The sequence below is a fragment of the Hermetia illucens genome, chromosome 3, assembly GCF_905115235.1.
Source record: "Hermetia illucens chromosome 3, iHerIll2.2.curated.20191125, whole genome shotgun sequence".
In the NCBI taxonomy this organism is placed as follows: domain Eukaryota; kingdom Metazoa; phylum Arthropoda; class Insecta; order Diptera; family Stratiomyidae; genus Hermetia; species Hermetia illucens.
In genome coordinates this window covers 96,706,896-96,727,681 of record NC_051851.1, presented here as the reverse complement: position 1 = coordinate 96,727,681, position 20,786 = coordinate 96,706,896, and the positions used below count along the sequence as shown (strand labels likewise).

Here is a 20,786-nt window from a genome sequence, read left to right as displayed (position 1 = left end):
AAGTAGATTAGTAGAAATCTTAAAAGGGCCCCATTATTTTGACCACACTGTCCTACTCTTCACGAGATTGTAAAGTCCGAGGTCTACTTATTTATTTTTTTAAATGTTCAATAGAATCAGAGTGAAATTATGCGGTGTTTCCAACGATTAATTAATTGAAATAATAAAACTTGTTGTTTCTTTTTCGTTGGTGTGGGTATTTATTCTTGCAAATACCGATATTTCGGGAACCACTTGTTCCCTTCATCAGTGCAACCAAGTTGTTTGCACTGATGAAGGGAACAAGTGGTTCCCGAAATATCGGTATTTGCAAGAATAAATACCCACACCAACGAAAAAGAAACAACAAGTTTTATTATTTCAATTCAATAGAATATTGTATGAACACACGTAAAGAAAGAGAAGTAAAGAGAATTGCAGAAAAAAATCACCGTGTGGAGGCTACTTTCTTTTAAAATGTACTAAAGGATGACCAGGCTGCAAGCGGTAGTATTCTTCGAAGTAGCATTAAGAGCTGCACGGAAGACGCCTCGAAATGTTAGTAGTTTGGTCGCCGTATGAGGAGTTTTGGAGATGAATCTCGAAGGTTAAACAGCTATCGATAAGGCCATTGCATAGTTTGTAAATGACACATGCATCAGGCAGAGCAGTGACGAGATGACATGTTAAGCAAAATAAAACAATCAAAGTTATATTTTTTTGAAGGGGCTCATCCCGAGTGGTCCTAAGGTTTATGGATTAGGTATAGCAGATTAATTAATTTTATGGCTAAAAATCGCATTCTACTTTTTAAATGCGTTTTTCTCGAAACTGCATATTGAAAATCGGCTGCCACCATAGCCCAAAATCTATCCAACCGAATTCTTTGAAATTTTCACGACTTATTCAAAACATATTTCTACGGTCCGCAAACTAGGATAATTGCGATTCATTCAGTAGTTTTTTTTTATTCGATAAAGAAGCCTTAAAAAACGCCAAAATTCGCAAAAAAAAGTTTCAACACGGCGCCAAAAATTTAGTTTTTAATATTTTTTAATAATCCTAGTTTGTGGACTGTAGTTAAGTTTTGACGTTAAAATGCTGTTTACTCTTTTTCTTTAAGATTATCACAGCGCCCTCTAGCGTGGCAGCAGAGAAACACCTTTGTTTGGAGACGGGTGTATAAATTGCCCTTTAGTTCAATAATGAACAATGTTATCGTGCTGGAAAAATTATTACGTATGCTCAAGATATTAATAAATATATGGTAAAAAATTTGTATTCGTATCCAGTTCTTCACAAAAAAAAGCGAAAAAAACGGCTTTCACACGGGATGACCCCCTTAAAGCGTGAGTAATCTTTCTCTATAGTGATTCAATTATATGAAAATGCACAATAATGGTAAGGACACTAAACTACTCAATAATATTGAACGAAAGAAATATACAGAATGACTGATGAATAAATATTTTTGAAGTGGGAAAAGGGGCGAAGAACGAAACCAGACATTCTGTATGCTCGGCTGAGAATACCAATATATTGAATATTAGATCGAGGTTTGCTGTTACACATCATGCCAAGAGCCTTATAAGAGGAAATAACTGACAAAGGGCCATTCAAATAATAAATGGATGTCCGGAAAGGAAATTTTGAGGAAAACCAACGAGAAGTATTTTCTAGTATTAAGCGCAACTTATTGTGTCAAGGTATGATTGTAAGTAAGTCATTAATAGAGAATAGTTTCAAATCGTCTACATAGAGAAGACAGGGACCAGAAAATAAGAGAGGTTATTAATGAAGAATGAGAATAAAAATAGGCCAATGATAGAGCTCTGAGCTGAGCGGAAAAAGGAGTGGAGACGCAACTATTAAAGGAGACTCACCTTACGCTGCCATTTAGATAGAACCTCAACCCCTAGATAAAAGATGGTAGACAACCTAACGAGTAATAAGTTGGTTGAGAGTTTACTTTGAATTTCATGTTGCTGCTTCGTAATCCGATGTAAGAAATAAAATCAAGGACTAAATAAAAATAAAACTAGGTAGCTTTCTCCTATTACAATATATTTTAATAGTTAGCAAATACGTATTTCGAGAGCTACTTACTCTCTTCCTCAGTACTTAAGCTTAAGGGGAACTTAAGTACTGAGGAAGAGAGTAAGTAGCTCTCGAAATACGTATTTACTAACTATTAAAATATATTGTAGTAGGAGAAAGCTACCTAGTTTTATTTTTATTTAGAAGAACTACAAGCATCGGAATGCTAACTATTTTAAAATCAAGGACGTTTTTTGACATAATTCTCGAAAGTTTTAGATAGATAGAGCAATGTGGGGGATGTTATTGAACTTCCTCCACTTGCCTGGAAAGGAACCTTCAGAGACGAAAATGATAGCCGTTTTCTTTCAGGGCAGAGCCAACTCATTAGATGCTGTCCTCCGAAACCGTTTGCGGTTTTTTTAGATTACTTGGGTGCTAAATTCAAAACGAGGGGTCGGTTGAACAAAAAAGGGTCGGTTGAACAAAAAAAGTGAGAGAAAAGTGCTCTCCATTTGGTCTGGTCCGAAATCAAATAGATGCGGATATATCAAATAAAAAAACATCTCGAATTTCCGTGAACTAAACCGAGTATCTACGCAGCTTAGAACATTGATTGAGGAAATAAAGTCATATAATGGAAATCGGCTTTGTGGAAGTTGTCTTTCAAAATTTTGCGTCCCGATTGAACGATAGATCGGATTGGAGGATGGTGAACATCAACAGATATCAAAAATTCTACTGACACGACATTTAAATAAGCGGTGAAATGCGAATAGTGATTCACTCATAAGAATTGATACTGAAGAAGGTAACAGGGACACAGAAATTTGCTGTTTCACAGTAACTAAATGCAGATAGCAATCGGGCTTTGAACCGGGGGGGGGGGCTTTGTGTGGCAGATAAAATCGTGTATTATGGATGCAGCGGATATTCGCAACTCTAGAAGCTTTATCCTGAAGCCTGCCAGATCTTGGCATTTGAATTTGAACGGAACTAAGCGCGCTGAATGTGGCGACACTTTTATGAATTTTCGTAACGGGTCTAACGGTTAAAGTATTTCATAGAAACGGCCGATCAGTGGACTCATAGGCCAGTACCTCATACCATTGTTGCTACCTTCTTCTACGTATTTTTCCCTAGTCACTTTTGAGAAGTCCATAATCACTTCTGAAGGATTCGATTTCCTTTTCTTGTATCATGAGTAATTCACATGTTTATACATACCTGTTTCGACTCAGTAATTTTGCAAATAGCTTCGCAATAAAAAATGTGAATGTTCATTAATACAGTGATACCACAACTCAATAACGTCATTTACGATGGTTGTAAAAGCTTGAAGCGCAACGTAGTGACTCATTTACGATATGCATAATGAGATGCCACTTAACGCATTTCACTTAATAAAAGCCGGCTTCAAGGGTTAAGTATATGGTAGTTGCCACAGCATATTACGATGTACATCGCATGACTTAGAATCCTGCAAGGCTTTAACTTGTCAACTCAGCAACCAATTACGACAAGGTGTGCATCGAATTATTGTATGGCGAGAAACAAATGACAAAAAACTTATTGATATGATGATTAATTCGAGAAGTCTCTGCGGTGAACGGTAGGCCTTATTTTTGACGAATTCCTGAATTAATTTCATTCACAAATTAGTCTGGATCTCCTGTCTAAAGTTCGTCATTTAAAATGTTTCCGAAAATATTCATTATAGCACGTTGACCCTGCCGTTTTTCGTTTAAATTTGTGGGAGCAATTTCACAAGAATTTTCAACGGTTGCAGCAAAAAGATGACAGAAAACTCTCCATGGAGCAGATAAAATACCAAAGGCGCCCCCAAAAGTTACGTAGCCAAGTAGATATTTAGATAATTTCTTCTTTCTTCTTTTCACAACTTTTCATCAACTTGATTTGATTAAACCAAAAAAAAATAACCCTCCACTCTACGTTCTTACGACAATCGTAGTGGCATCTTTCGCTAAGGATCTTAGGATAAGCGACACTTCATTATGCGCATCGTAAATGCGGTAGTAGAGAAGACTAAATCAATATTTAGCAATATCATGTTTAAATCCATCGGAGTTTAAATCTTCACTCCACTTGCCTTTTATTGATTTCGAGGCCGTGAATGAGTCATACATTGAGAAAGAGCGTCAATTCCATTGCGACTTATCTTTAGATACTTAAAAACTGCGTGGCGCTACAGGGAAGGAGGAGTGTAGATGGAAGTTTATAGCATTCATATAATATCCTCTTTTGCTGAATGACGAAATACCTGAAAATTTCAACTGACTGCATGATGCCCAAAGTGGCGTCAGCTTCATCATCTCGACCCCGTCCCCAGATCTGAATCGCAAGCACGATCATGGGTGTTTATGATTGCCTAAAGGGGTTAATTAAATACTTGGTACTGGAATTGAGGTTCCTCCCTTTATTAAAAACAAGTCGGCAAACCGGAAGCTCGTCGCTTCAGGTGTGAAAGGTTTTGTTGATCTTTGATGTAATAATATTCGCGTGCATGATTATTTCATTTATACATACATAGCTCGTAGTGTATGTACGTTGAACGTATCCAATATTCATTGGATGTGATACTGACATTTCGTATCTTAGGGAGTACCAATTTGGCGTAAAAGAGTCAATTTCCCATTAGGCTGCTACATATTATAACCTATATTAACGCGAAACTTTAAGAGATGAACTTAAAAATAAAAAAATATATTAATATATTATATACTATTATTAATTATATGTTATATTATATTAATATACAATTATTAATTTTATTTTACCAGATAGCGACATGCGGGGTATTTCGGAGCCTAGATGTCATATTCAGGCATTATCATGTTTTTTCCCCCATTTTTCTTGTGTGTAGCTTGAGATGCTATTGTTTTTTTTAGCGATGAAGCCCATTTTCATTTGTGTGGGTCGGTTAACAAACAAAACATGCGCTACTGGGCTGACACAAACCCTCGAGAATTGCATCAAAAGCCTTTGCATTCACCCAAAGTCACAGTGTGGTGTGCAATTTCCTCAGCTGTAATTATTGGTCCCTGGTTTTTTGAGGAAAATGGGGTTACAGTGACAGTGAATTCGGACCGGTATGTAAACATGCTACAGAATTTTTTTTTCCCACGGCTAGAAAATTTGGGGGACACTTGGTTCCAACAAGACGGTGTAACAGCACACACTTCAAGAGCATCGATGGCTGTTTTGAGGGAACACTTTCCATAGCGCCTTATCTCAATTAGAGGCGATTTGGAATGGCCGGCACGCTCTCCCGATCTGTCCCCTTGTGATTTTTTTCTATGGGGTTTTTTGAAATCCCGTGGTTATGTGAACCGTCCAAGAACCCTACAAGATTTGAAGACCAACATCCAAGAAGAAATTGCCAACAACACCTGCTATGCTAACAAGAGTCATGACAAACGCCAGAAATCGGTTTACGCAATGTATGGAGAATGGGGGACGTCACCTAACAGATTTGATCTTCAAAACAATGTAAATAAAAACTTTAGACATGTACCTACATTATAAAAAATAAATAAATATTTTCCGATGCATACAATAGTTTTTATTGAGTTTTGAAAAAAGGAAGTTATGCTGCCGCACCCTGTACTTCTGTGGATTTTTTATGTATAATTATTTCTGTGTATGATGGTTAGATTTGTACATAAATCGCATTATATATCTACTGAACGGTAGTGAATCTTACACGTGATGTCTTCACGAAGGCGCCGATCGACATGACACCATAAGTCTGGATAACACACAGCAACAGTACCGTGTGTTTTCGTTTGTTCCTGTATTTTTACGACTGCGGAGGACACTATAAGTTTTCCTTCGACTTTATCATCTCCGCAATATATACTCTGGATTTACACTCTTTACAAGTATTTGGTTCAGTTTCCTCTTCTCCATCCCGAACCTTGGCAAGTGAAATATCACATGCTCTGGGTCGTCTGGCATTTCACCGCATCTAGGACAATTCCTGTAGCGACCCTCGTGCTGCTTGAGGAAATAAGTAATGTGTTTTCCCTCAGGCTATACCCTAACGTTAGAAATGAGCCTGCGCGTCCAGCGACCCTTCATAAACTCGACCCATTTGCTTTGCCAGAGGTCATATGGTTCTGGCTTTGCCGCACTCCTGCATTCTGTGTTTCCCTCTCTCTCCTAATACATTCATTTCTTTCACCAGAATATCGGTTGGGTTAATGCTCGCCGCCATCAGTATTGTCTCATCTGATGTGGTTCTAAAATCGCTGCACAACCTCAAGTTTTACCAACAAGTCAGCAGGATGAAGAGGAAAATCTTATGATATTTACGACTGAACCGTTATATTGGAACGATGGGTTGAGTATTTTAACGAATTGCGTAAAAAACAGAATATCGGCGAGTTGGAGTCCCGCCAACTGAAGACGATGGACAAATACTATCACCACCAAGCATAAAAGAAATAGTCCGTGCAATTCCTCGGTTTAAAAATCATAAATTGTCATGAGCCAATGGAATTATAGTCGAACTGGTTAAGTATGGTGACGACTAATTACACCAAGCGGTTCATCAACTCGTGCTCAATGTGTGAGACAGTGACTCAATGTCTGATGAGGCAAAGGTAAAGAAGCATTATCTTTCCATTAAATAAAAAGAGAGATATCACGCAGTGCAGCAATTATAGAGGTATCACGTTGCTGATTACTGTCTCTAAGAACAGATCAGATTTTCTCTGTGCGGCAAGCGATGGAAAAACTGTAGGAATATGACCATCAGTTGCAGCATCTTTTCATCGACTTTAACACCATCTATTATAGTATAGCCATGGTAAAAAAGTGCATGACCATGAAAAAATTCGATATGTCGACCAAATTGATAAGGCTGACTAGGCTGACCTTGACCAAAGTAAAAGAACATTCGAAATCAAAAACGGTCTAAGACTTTTTAACCTGGATCTATAAAAAATGATCCATACTGTTGAGGTAAATGCGGGAGGACCCGGTCTCTTTAAGTCCACCCAACTTCTGGTCGATGCTAACGAGAATAACCACTTTCGCGTGATAACGACATTCAAAGGCTTAAATTTACACAGAAGCGATAACTTTGACCTGTTATAACTTTGTTAGTAATAGAGCGATTTCCACCAAATTTGGCACGATCATGCTTCATGATTCTAGGATGAACTTAAGGGGGGGGGGGGGGGGTTTCGCAATCAATTACTAAAAATTAACTTTATTCGAACAGATATCGGTATGGAGAGTATTTGGGAGCCTAGGCACCATATAGTGGCAGCCTAGTGATTTTTTTCAGATTTTTCGATTGAGCAGTTTCTGAGAATGGGTCCGTTAAAGAAATGATCAGTTTCGACCCCCCGTACTCCCCACCTTTCTAGCTAATGTCAAAACTAGGCCCCGCTTCGGAAAGTACTAACCAATACTTTTCATTTGATATCTCATATGACTATATCGGGTGAAAAAAAATTTGTATGGCTAGGTTTGCGGCATGACTTTTATTACTGTTTGCGAACGAGATGTATAATGAAATGCCATTGATGCAGAAGTTTGTCGATCTGCGACGTCTGCGGGCGATCTGAAACATTTACTAATGAAATTGGGCGGAATTGAAACTATTTTGATGCGAGTCCAATCTGCCGGGATTGTTGAGTGTAGTCATATCTTGTTTAGTGCTGCTATAAGACTATGATTAGCTGAAACATTAAGCCACCCAAGGTGCTGGTACAATGTTTTGTCAATCCCCGGCACTGAGTAGGCTTTGTTTCGATATAAATTTACCAAGATCTTCAATTGAGAACGGTTGTTGGACCAAAGGATGGCAAAAGTGTTTAAATAAGTTCCAAAATTCGCGAGCACTTTCAGATTTGTACAAGCCAGTTTGTGTTTTGTTCCAATTCTTTTTTGCTTTTCGTAGGCTTGTTCTCCATTCCTACTGAGCATTTATATATTTTAAATAGATACTCCTGTTTGTGTAGTTTTAGAAGGTTTTATATGCCGTATGTTTAGCATTAAAGAGGACTTTTTGGAGAGATTGTCAAACAAATTTTGCGTCTCGCTACAGATATTCTACCGAAATCCCTCACGGCTTCTCTTGATGTATATAGTGAGCGCAATTTCTATATACGCAGTCACTTTTTTCCTCTTTTTCTTAGAAAATGCATAGAATGCGAAGAATGTGTGAAACAATTGAAGGGAATATAAGTTCCTTAGTTTCTTGAGAATTCGTTATGACAGCGACATTTAGATCAGCTGAAAAATGTCGTATGATATTTTGTTTCTGGTCGAAAGCAATCATTTGCAAGTGCGCAATTTCTATAAACGCAGGTAGCTAAAACGTGTATGAAATTACTTTTGAAAATTTTTTTTTGTAATTAAAAGGTGTGACGTGAAATTTTGTAGTGTCCTACGTAAAACAGTGTTCAACTTTAGTTTTTTTTTAGTTTAGATTATAGCGATGCCTCGTGGAAAATTGTTAACCGAAGAAAAAAAGGCCAACTTGCCAGAGTGGAAGATTCGGGCTGCATAATGAGAGCGACGTTGAGAGAAATCGGCAGATCCGACGGAGTTTTGCGGAATTTCTTTAGATTAAAGGGAAAATACGGTACAAAAAAGCATCCGTGTGGAAATAAAAAAAAAACGGGAAAAGTGAAATCACCCTGATTAAGGAGGAAGCTAATGGAAATAAAGTTTGGTTCGTTCCAGATCATGTTGAAATTACTTCTTCCTATTAAAAAGAGACGAGTGCAACAGATTTTCCATACTGATAACAGCATTAAATATAAAAAGTTTGCTAAAGCACCTCATTTAAAACCGACACATAGGAAGGCTCGTCTCAAGATCTTTGCTAGATTGTGGATGAAATGGGAAGGAGGACGGAAGGCAGTATTTTTTTCGGATGTGAAGAACTTCAACCTTTACGGCCCAGCTGAATTTAGCGCATTTTGGCACGATCTAAAAAAAATAAAGCTTCTCGAATGAGTCGCGACTTTGGAGGCGCCAGTGTTATGGTTTTGGGGACATTTTCTTTTCCCGGTAACTTTCGACAGGGAATCGTACCAACCAAAATGAAATGAATTTGACGTCGGATACCAGTCAACTCAGCTGTGAATGAGTACCTGAGTCAAATCAGGGTAATAATCTCGGGCGAGCGCAATGCTGACCAGATTGCCTCCTAGTGTACCGTTACGGTCTTGAATGAAGTGCTCTAACACACTTCAAGGCCCTGATCCAATATGGATTGTTGCGCCAACGATTATTATTATTATTTAGATGAGAATAATAACATTGTCTGGAATTTCCAACATGACAACGACGCAGGACACACTTCTACATACATGAAATCATTTTTAAATGACAAACAAATAAAAATTTTGCAGTGCATCGAAGTCATAATCTTAATCCCATAGAGAATATATGGGGGATACTTGCAAGGAAAGTCTATGCGAATGAACGCCAATTTGGCTCCGTACTTGAGTTAAAGAAAAAAATTTTAGTATGCTGGCACCAAATCGTAGAAAACACTTTAAAAATTTAATAGCCTCAACGCCAAATCGAATTTTCGAAGTCATAAGGTCCAATGGGGGCAAAACAAAATATTAGTAACCAGTCAATATGCGTTTATTTATTTCAATAGGCTTAAAAGTGCAAGTGCGTATATAGAAATTGCGCAATAAAAATGTAATTTTTTAATTTTTTTTTGTTATTCTAAACTTAAATAGAGATACATTTACTATCTTATAAACTTTATATTTCTCAAAGCTTCTATATAGCCACAACGAGCAATATATGGAAACACCTGAGGGTAAATGAAACTGCAACTTCTAACTAAAGTGAAAAATCCTGTTGCGATATCGCAACTATTGTCTATATTTTAAATATTAAAAAAAGTGAGACAAATTTTTATCATACATACTCGTAATCCATTCATATTGATTACAAACGAAAATACAAGGTATACTACCTCTGGAACAAAACGCTTATAATTAACTATTTCGTAAGACATCTTATACCGAAACACGGTAAAATAGATATTTGAATGCATTTCATAATTAAACAATTTCTAGTGGAGTCTATTATTCTCTTTAAAGATTAAACATAGTTTGAATGTAATTGGGAAGGGGTTTACAAAATAATTACTTTTGCTTGTTTCTTCTCCAAACTTTCCACTTTGGCCTCAATTGCCAATACTTCTTTTTCAAAAATTTCAAGTTTCTCTTTACGATACTTTTCTTGATTCTGTTCCAATGTCCGAATGACCTTTAACTCCTCCTCTGCGATCGTATTTGCTTCACCTAATACTTCAATCAACGATGTGAAATAGTCATTCTCTGATTGATTTTCAGATTTTGTTAAGTGATCTGCACTAGCTTTTGGAGCTTTTGTTGTGAAGTCCGTTCGATTACGTTCTACAATGACGTCATCATCGTCATCGATGACGATGGTGCTGGTAACCTCATCTCTATCACCTTGTAATTCTGAATTTATACAACTCTCACTCTCATTTGGAATAGGAGATGGTGCCATAATAAGATCAGTATTATTAGTTTGAGCACCGATATCTGATTGCAAACCTTGATCCTGATGATTCTTCATACAATTCTCATTTATCTCTGCTGCTTTATTTGCAATGTGAGATGATACCACACCAAGGTCAGTGTTTTGAATTTGAACCGCAACCTGCTGATCCAAATTCTGATCCTTCATACGATTCTCATCCGATTCGATAGCTTGCTTGTTGATATCTACTGATTCATTTGTAATGTGAGATGAGGTGATGCCAGAGTCAGTATCATAAGTTCGAGAACCAACAGACGAATCACTCGTATTCGATTGATTTGACTTAGTTTCCGTTGAAGCATTTTCTTTTTCAGTTTGATTTTCCTCATTCGCCGGATTGGGAGCGATCATTTTCTGTGTATCTAATCGGAGAAGCCTCGTTTGAACATAACGCAACCAAATCTTGAAAATGAATATATCGTTAGGAATAGTTTTGTTTCAGAAAGGCTCAAGAATGTTAATACTTTTTTCCATGTCTTCATTGAATGCTGTGGTGGAGCTAACTTATTCATTTGTATGCATAGGTCGTTCCACATGTTATTTTTCGATCTTCTCGGTTTTCGCCCCGTACGTTTCCACACTGGAAGTGAGTTCGCGAATCTATGGAAAAGTTTAAGTTGAAGGATATTCCATTTACCACCCCTGAAAATATTCGGAAAGATATCAGTTTTCTTGTCATCATTAAATGCTGGTTGTATGTTTTTCTGTTATGTTCATTTGGTTGGTATGAAATTTATATTTTATTATAAATTCGCCTTGATGTTTTCGGCCATTTTATTTCTGTCAATCCAGCGCTGAATACTCAGTTTCATAGGATCGAAATATAAAAAATAAACCTTTTTATCTCCATGATCAGATGGATTTAAAAAAGTTTCCAAAAATTCAACAGCCAGTTATCAAGCGCTTTTTTTTACGTTGTAGATCCATACGCTTTTTATTGCAATAAACGGTATGGCTTAGGCCATTTTAGCAATTTATTTCGATAAATTTTTCATCACAAAATCATGACAATTGTTAATCGGCAATCAAACGGTTTATTGAGCTCATGAGCCAGCTTCGAATAATATTTTCGGCTGTGAATTTTTGCTTTTGTACCTTCCCTGTTGTGAGCATGTCGCAATCAAAACAATAAATGTGTCGATAATGGAATTGAAGCATCCATTTATTTAAACGGAAATAGGAAAAGAGTAAAAAAGAAGAGACTTTGTAGATGAGTCAATAAACATATATCGACTAATTAAATTAAATAATAAAAATTACTTTAACTCGTGAAAAGAAATTTGTTCTTTGTCAACTATATTTCTTCATTTAAATATTCTAGCCCATTTCTTTGAAAATATTGAACAATGCAACGTCCTCAGGAGGAGCAAGTAAGTGGCTTAACTTAAGTTTAAAACTAAGGAAGGAGGCAGAGTCAAACGACCCAAGCTGTAGGGTGATGTAGGATCGGGGGAAAGTAAATTTCGACTTCAAAAGTACCCATGCTATGTCTAATATTATATCAAAGTTGACAGCAATTCCATTGGGCAACTACAGACTTTGCACAGGGTACTCACTTCAACGAAGATGTGGCGTTGCTGCAGGGAAGGAAGATTGAGGGCGCGAAGCCCCTACACGGGAAAGATTTTTTTTTAAAATAAAAGAGTCCTGGTGAATTTGCGTTGCACAGTTTCAAGACCGCAACAGTCACGGTTATGGAAGGGAGATCAGACTACACAGCAATATTCAAGGATGTTTCTAATAAGCGAGTTGTACAGTGTCAAAGAGGGCTGAATTGAGGTAAAGTCGGATAAAACCAAATATTTTGGGGGAATAATAATATCAAAAGCCTTGGAGAAATCGATGTAGATAGCGTGTACATCATATCATGAATTAAGGCATTTAGCATGGAAGATGGTAAAGACTAGAAAGTTTGAAGCAGTAGATGGATGTTTCACCAAAACATGCTGCTCTTTCATTACGAGGTGACGGAAGTGCGCGATCAGCCGGTTGTTGACGTATCTTTCGAGGATTTTGGAGCAAGAGAAGAGAAATGGAGCAGTAGTTCATAGTTAGAATCGCGTTTCGCTATTGAGGATAGATATAAGGGCGTCTCATCAAAGATAGGGAAAGTAGCATTCTTCGAGACTTGTTGAAGGGATGGGAAATGCATTGTTTACAATTAACAAGGAAGAGGTTAGGAAGCCCATTGGGATTAGGTCCGACTTTGGTGCTAACATTCCTAATGAGGGACTCAACTAAGCGATAGGTAAGACAAATGGCGAGAGATTCGGAGCAGTTTGCAGCTAGAAGAGGCGTAAAGTGTGCAATGTAAACACGGAAGAGAAGTAAAAACAGAGTAGGCCCCAGGATTGTTGTGAGGAGTTGGCAATGGAATCAGCAAATTTGATGCAAAAAGGAAAAGACTGGATGAATGTGGGATCAAAACGATTTCAAGCCACCTCGACGCTCAACAAGTATCTCTTATGCGCTTTTCTAGTTATAGACCTCACAGTGAAGCGTATAACAAATATTCATAAAAGAGGATAGTAGAAGGGAAGAGTGGGAGAGGTTTTTGGAAGGAATGGGAAAGCTTGGATGATTAGACAAGTTGAGCATTGGGAGGTTAAAATCTCCGTAGAGGAAGAAAGGGAGGAAAGGAAATGTGACAGTAAGACCTCGCCCGTAGAAATAGCAAACACTGGCCTGGAGAGGATTAATTGTTTTGGTGGACAGGACACCTTTAACTCAGGCCGCTGGTACGAGTGAATGAAATGCTTGGATTTAGAGCAGCAGCGGGAACGATATCAAAGAGTTGGCCAGCTGTGTTGCGATTCGTGACCTGCTGATGAGGCAGCAGAGGTTGCAGAGAATTACCTCAAATAGCAGACAAACATTGTAAATGTAAAGTCAAACGCTCCGCTAGCGTCATCAGGGGCTATCCTAACAACCAGGAAAGCAACTTCCTCGAATTGGTTTAGTACATTTAACGTCGCTACTTAATTGGATGCCTCTTTTTTTTGTAAAATATCCATAATCAAAATTATTCCCGATTGTTATAGGGATCTACTAACTTCCTATCAACCAATAAGGCCGGTTATCAAAAATACTTCTCTCTAAAACTGGTGAGTTTGCCCCAGACATCAGACAAACAGATGTATGTGTCTGAGACAACCAAGTGTTTCCGTCTAAATTGGATGGTTGACTCACACAGCCATATAAACAATTATCACTTACGAAATACGCGTATATAAATATTTATGTTTCTGAATTGGGAATATTGCCACTTACAGTAGATACATACATTTGCGCCAACACGGTTGTAGATATTTATATGCCTACAAATTGCAAATAATTCCTCACGGTGCGCATATAGATGATTTGGAATTGGATATAAGACCGGCTGTCGTGTCTTATTGGGCGTTAGCAAATGTGTTGTGTTGTATCATTCCCATTGGGCGCACTTTTTAACGAAAGCTGCTTTTTATGCAAAATTTATGTTATTTGTTGAGTTCAACCAAGTTTTAGAATGATCATCCTGTAGTTTACTTCTAGCAGAAAATCAGGCGCAGGATGAGAATTATAAGCATCTCCCCTCAATATAGTATAACTGTAATCAACCTCCTTTCCTCTCCTCTCTCGAAAATTCTGCCCTTAATACGTACAATTATTGACTTTAATATTCGATTGACCTTTATACAGCTTTGTGTTTCAGAAATGTCATTCAACTTGCGCACATTGAGACTCGGCGATTCCCTGTGGAGTCGATGATAAAAAGGTGCAAGCGCCATACCTGAGTAGTATCGAGGCCGGCCTATTATGCAAATATTGGAAGCCACTTTAATACTACACTTGCAATTTCTATAGTCCTACTCAGTTTTTCCTCATTTGCGACTTTTAAGGTACTTATTTCTCTTCTATGCTTGAATTATCATGCTATCCCTCTTCGATACCTTTCCTAGATGTAGACTGCTCTAAGCCGCCCGCCATTCGCCTCGTCACTAATTCCTGCGTTTGGTTCCCTATTAATAAATTTGACGTCAATATCGAACCTGATTCCAATGGGTTTCCGAGCCTTTTTCTAGTAAACAGTAAACACATAGCTTTCTCCTTTCCTTTCTCTGTAGTTGCTCAAGGCTTCCTGCTATTCATAACACAATACACATTGTACATCACATCATCTGGTCATATATTAGTATTCAATTGAAACGGTTCTATATCGTCGGCTCTTCTGTGGCGATTCGCTTCTTTTCCGATCAATCACATAAATGAACTCGCTGTTTTCGAATACGTGGTTTTTGAGACTGGGTCCCATATTTAAATGTCTTTTCTATCATTCACATTCTAATAAACTTTAAATCTAAGATTGATTACATAAAGTATTGATTGCGTTTTTCATTTCATTCCAACCCGGGCGGGGCGGAAGGTCCACTGAAACCTACCGTGTCTTATTCGGAAGGCACAGGAGATATTCGAATAGATTGCATATGGTGAAGCCCCCCTTTTTAGAGGTTGCTATTAATCATCATGCAAATACCGGGCAGTCAGAATGAAATGAAAAGCCATTTCCTCTTCATCATTGAAAAGCCTACGTGTTTTGCAGGCAACCATAGTCTGCAAGTGCTTCCGTATAAAACGGTAATCGGTTATTAGACATATCAGTTTCCTCATTTTGATTTCATTTAATTCCCAAAACTCATAATTTTTATTCGACATACGTTTCCAGTAGCATGAAATTGTTGTGACTGCAACTTAGCGGTGTTTAAAATCGATGAGCTAGTTTTAGAATCTTACATTTCTTTACGGTTTTCAGATTTTGGTCCTAAAAATTACGATTGGGAATAATTTTCTATTATGTTATGTCGCGTGATAATGACATTCAAAATCTTAAATTTTATAAGAAACCGCAATTTTCACCTATTATAATTTTGTTAGTAATAGTGTGACTTCCACCAAACTTGGGAGGATTATGCTCTATACTATAATCTATATTTGTGCAAATTTATGATTCTTGGCTGAACTTAAGGGAGTTTCGTAGTCAATTACTAAAAATTATAGTAATATACTATTATTAACTTTATTTGAACAGATATCGGTATGAAAGTCATTTTGGAGCCGAGGCACCATATAGTGGCAGCCTCCAGATTTTTTTAGATCTCTTGGTTGGGTAGTTTCTGAGAATGGGTCCGTTAAAATGATCATTTTCGACACTCCGCACTCCCCACCTTTCCAGCGAATGTCAAAACTAGGCCTTGGAAAGTATCGATTATAAAGCACGCTCGTTCTTCCTTCAGAAGCAAAACTAGATCGGGTCTGTTATGATTAACACTGTGGTCAGTGGCAATAGTGTGATCCCACAGTAGTTTGACCCGATCATTTTCAAAGATTCTCTGCGGAGTATACTTATAATAAGGATGGTAGGTTGCCACTAAGTTATACTTCAACGCAAGGTTTTGATGGAGAATCTTGCAGACGGAGTTATGACGATTGGTGTACTCGGTACTGCTCAACATCCTGCACGCAGATGTTATGTGCTGGATGGTCTCCTCTTCACAGTTGCATAACCTATGTACAACTGAAGTTGGTGATTGAGGAGTCGTGAAGAATGTACCGTTTATAATTTTTTGTTGGGAGCGAAGCATCCTGAATTGAAGTTAGGAATGCTTCGGTCTCATAGAAAAGTACACCATTTGTCAACCATTTGTTGGAGGCTTCGATGTCAATGCCTGACAACAATAAATTTTTGATATGACCTCCGTGAATGGGTTTCTCTTTGCACATGTCGATCTTCTGTTGGACTGAAGTAACATTCGACATGGGATCCCATTCTCTGCTTCTCAAGTTCAAAGGAGATAATTTATTATCTGCCATGACGGGAGCCTGATGTATTTGGCTAGAGGATTGTTTCTCATAGAAAAACTCACGAAGAGAATACACTTGATTGTAGTGCAACGTTTTTAAATCAAGCACCCCCTTCCTCCCTGATGACGTGGGATAGTGATCCTCAATTTTTCGGCAGCTCTATTGTGCATGTTGTTGTTTGCAAGATCTACTCTTACCCGTCTATTGACAGATTCTAAATCAGTATTACTCCACTGTATCACACCGAAAGTGTACAGAAGGATGGGTATGGCGAAGGTGTTGATTGCCATGATTTTATTTTTCCCGTACAGCTCAGTTTTAAGGACAAGATCCAGACGCCGTTCAAATTCCCCCAGCAACTTGATTTGATTATTGCCACAGCAGGTGTTGTTGCTTGCAATATGCCGAGGTATTTGTACACGTCGTCCGAATCCATACCCTCAATTCGGATGTTATTTTGGCTGTATCCTTCGTTGTCGGTGTGTTTTCCCCGAACAATTGTTTTTATACGACATTTTTCCAAACCCAACTGCATGCCGATATCCCTGCTAAACTGGATGGTGATGTCCAGCAAGGAGCGAAGTTGGTTCTTGTCTTTGGCATACAATTTGATGTCGTCAATGTACATCAAATGACTTAATGTACATTTCGACAATATGCCATGCTTGACTTGGAACCCTTATTTGCTTTCATGCAAAAGATGGGATAGCGGATTCAAAGCCAAACAAAACCACAGTGGGCTTAGAGTTGTTGTTGATGTTTGTGAGGATACCGATAGCTTCATGTCCCAATTCTTCATTACTGTTCTCAGAAGAAGAACGACATTCGGGTTGATTTTATACAAGCGTAACACTTGTAGTAACCACGAATGTGATATGGAGTCAAAGGCTAATTTATAATCGATGTAGGCTGTCGAGATGTTTCGTTTTTGGTGGCTTCACAGCTACCGTATCGATTATAAGCTGTTCTTTGCAGCCTCGGGAGCCTTTTGCGCATCCTTTTTGCTCCTCAGCTATCAATTTATGAACATCAAGATGTTTTGAGATGTTCGCGCACAGAACTGAAGTGAAGACCTTGTAGATGGTAGGAAGACAATTGGTCGACATTTTGAAGGGCAAGAGGCACCCTGTTCTTTGGGGATGAAGAAAGTTATCCCCTTGGTGAAAAATGGTGGAACAAAATCAGGATCGGCAATCATCTGATTAAATTGATTTGCCAATATCCTGTGAGTGCTCTTGAACCGCTTCAGCCAGAAGTTGTGAATCTTGTCAACTCCTGGCGCCTTCCAGTTACCTGCCTTGTCAAGGGCTGCTTCAACATCGACTTCAGTTACGTCAGGCATGGTCATTTCGGGGAGGGCCTCGCATGAACGCATAAGGTGTGGGAGCCACGCTGCTTCTAAATTGCAACGGCTGTATTCGCTCCATACACTTCTCCAGAAGTCTTCTGCCTGATCCAGATCGAGGTTACTTTCCCTATCTGAGTTGGTGAGATTTTTGTAGAATCTCCGTTGGTTCTGGAAGAACAAGGTGTTGTCTGTCCTTCGCTGAAAGCTTTTCTGATACCTACAGATGCGATTGGAGCATACTGCAAGTTTCTGCTTCAGCACCTCGAGGATTTCTTCGATTGGCATATCATTGGACAGATGGTAGTTTCCAATGATGTTGACTCTTGGTGATGGACTTCCAAGGAGTGCTTGCGTCACACGACCAATCTCCTTTCTCAACTTTTCGACTCTTTTGTTGAGTCGAAACACCCAGAACGGTAAAGTCCTTCTGCGCATACCTCTGTTATTCGCTCTAAGATGTTGATTATGGAGACGAATAACCGTGGCAGCTGCAACGTAGATCAGGCTGTGAACCTCTGTAGCAGTAATCTCGCTAGCCAAACGATCAGCCAAAATTCTGTCAACGGCAGCAATGATGTTAGTAGTTGCCGAAGTAAACTTCAGTTTTGGGATCTTTGGCCTAGCGTCTGGGAGAATCTCAGCATACTCTGTGAATGCGAACTGGAATGCGGTCAAAGCCTCATTATAAATTGGGTCGACATCCCCAGTTACTAAGCCTCTCCTGACTACTGAATTCATGGAGTGCCTTACAGGTGGAGTACTTGTGTTACTCCTTTGACTAGTCCGGTAATTTGATGACTCCAGCCCGAGTTCAAGTGAAACCTCTTGGAAGATTTGTTGCCTAGTTGGTAAGGCAACTCGGTTGTTATTCACTATCACCCGGTACTGGTTGACGACGTTCTGTTCCGGAACATGACTTAGCTCCGGAAATCGGGTTATGAACGCGTCATGAAGTCGATGTCTATACCCTGATGGATTCCGTTCCAAATCCGTGATACGGTAATAGGCGCGGACGATAAATTCGTTGAGTTGGTTCGTCCAAATCATACGACGCCTAGGTCTCCCGTCCCTGGTGGTTGACGGCATAACCGCCAAAACATCCAAGGGCGAAGAGCCGCTCTGATGTTGTTGAACGACCCTTAACCGTGTTGGGTACTCTCTTCGTGTCCATGGGGTCCCATAAAAAAAATTCGAATTATTTTCCCCAATTTTGTTCCCACGAGTATTGGGGAGGCAGTCAACCCTGCAACAGAGCCCCATGGTTACCCCCAAAGGTAGGGAAAGTATTTGGAGGGGAGCCGCTGAAATACAGTGTAACGTCATTGCAATTCATCCGATAGGCGCGTCGATCCCTTCACCCCGGATTACGGATTTATTACGGAGGTTTACTCCCCCAGAAAGGGAAGAATCGGTAAGGGAGGACGAACACAAAGGGAAACGTTCTGCTTGTCCGCGGCTACTTATTTAGGCTTCGACTCCAACAAATGGTTGACAAATGGTGTACTTTTCTATGAGACCGAAGCATTCCTAACTTCAATTCAGGATGCTTCGCTCCCAACAAAAAATTATAAACGGTACATTCTTCACGACTCCTCAATCACCAACTCCAGTTGTACAGTCTGTTACATAAGAGCGTGGTCACTGTTAAATAATAACAATTGATTTTTCGAAAATTCGCAAATTTATTGATTATTTGGTCGTCAATACTCAATGCAAATACCTCAGTAGCAAGTCCAATCTCCTGCATTGCCAATTATGGCCTGGCACCGTCGGAGCATACTTTCCACTAGTTTTTCTGCATATTCTACCGGAAAAGACCTCCAAATTTTCCGAATTTGTCGAGAAAGTTGATCTAAATTACATGGCTTGCGTCTGCGAAGCTGCATTTTCATCAGAGCACATACATTTTCTATGGGATTCACATCCGGTGACTGAGATGGCCAATCTAAAGGGACAACTCCGTTTTGCGCCTTCCACTCGCTACACGCTCGACTCCAATGTTTCGGATCGTTGTCCTCTTGAAGGATGCAGCTTTCATTTTTCACGATATACCATTGCTTAGCAGATGGTAACAAAGCCTTTTGATATATTTTATTCATTTTTTTGGCATTTAAATTCTCGGTAAATAAGAACAAAGTACCGAAACCTTTGTTTGAGAAGCACCCCCAAACATGGACCTTGACGGGGTGTTTAACAGTCCGTTGAAGCATCCTACTGGTGGAAGTTGTCCAGGCGTGTTTGATGCTCGGAAATGCCCAGAAGGAGGATTCATCAGAAAAAATTATGTTGCTCCAATCGCGGTCCAAGTTTTCCTTCGCCCATTCCACTCGTTTTTCAACGTGTTTTGCACTCAACATTGGTTTTTCCAAAGTACTGCGATATTTCAGTTTATTGGCAAGCAAGTGCCTGCGAATCGTTCCATAAGATACGTCAACACCTTTTGCTTTCAATTTCACAGCAGCTCCACGTAAAGTCAAAGTTGGATCTTTCGAGAACAATGCGAGAATCTTTTTTTCGTCTTTTTTGAGACCCTGCTTGCACTTCCGCGATCAGGAAAATCATCAACGTTACCGACCTTTTTATAGCGATTTATCCACTTGCTAACGAACTGCTTCGACTTTCCCATATATTTCGCAGCAGCAGTTTGCGTTAATTTGGCTTCTTTTTCATGCAAACATAGAAAAATTGCCTTAAAGCGAGAGGCGTAAACAGCACTCATTTCGAAAAACCACTCAATTCAAGACTAAATTTGACAGAGAGCTGACTTTTTACAAAAAGCATGAAGGACTGAGGTGCCCTCTATGTCATAGAAAAAGAAACAGGACGCTCTGATTTTTTATCTACGTGTAACAGTGACCACGCTCTTATTTAACAGACTGTAGGTTATGCAACTGTGAAGAGGAGACCATCCAGCACATAACATCTTCGTGCAGGATGTTGAGCAGTACCGAGTACACCAATCGTCATAACTCCGTCTGCAAGATTCTCCATCAAAACCTTGCGTTGA

The 20,786-nt window shown here is 39.0% G+C and overlaps 1 protein-coding gene across 1 annotated transcript in view; it reads right to left on the bottom strand.

The window, feature by feature from the left end:
- Positions 1 to 9,633: 9,633 nt before the first annotated feature.
- LOC119651142 overlaps positions 9,634 to 20,786 on the bottom strand; it is a 38,055-nt gene continuing 26,902 nt past the window's right edge. The window contains exons 3-4 of the mRNA XM_038054542.1: positions 11,055 to 11,232; positions 9,634 to 10,992 (exon numbers count right to left, since the gene is read on the bottom strand). Of these exons, the coding sequence (XP_037910470.1) occupies positions 10,156 to 10,992; positions 11,055 to 11,232 (1,015 nt within the window). The 3' untranslated portion in view covers positions 9,634 to 10,155. The remainder of the gene's footprint in view (positions 10,993 to 11,054; positions 11,233 to 20,786) is intronic.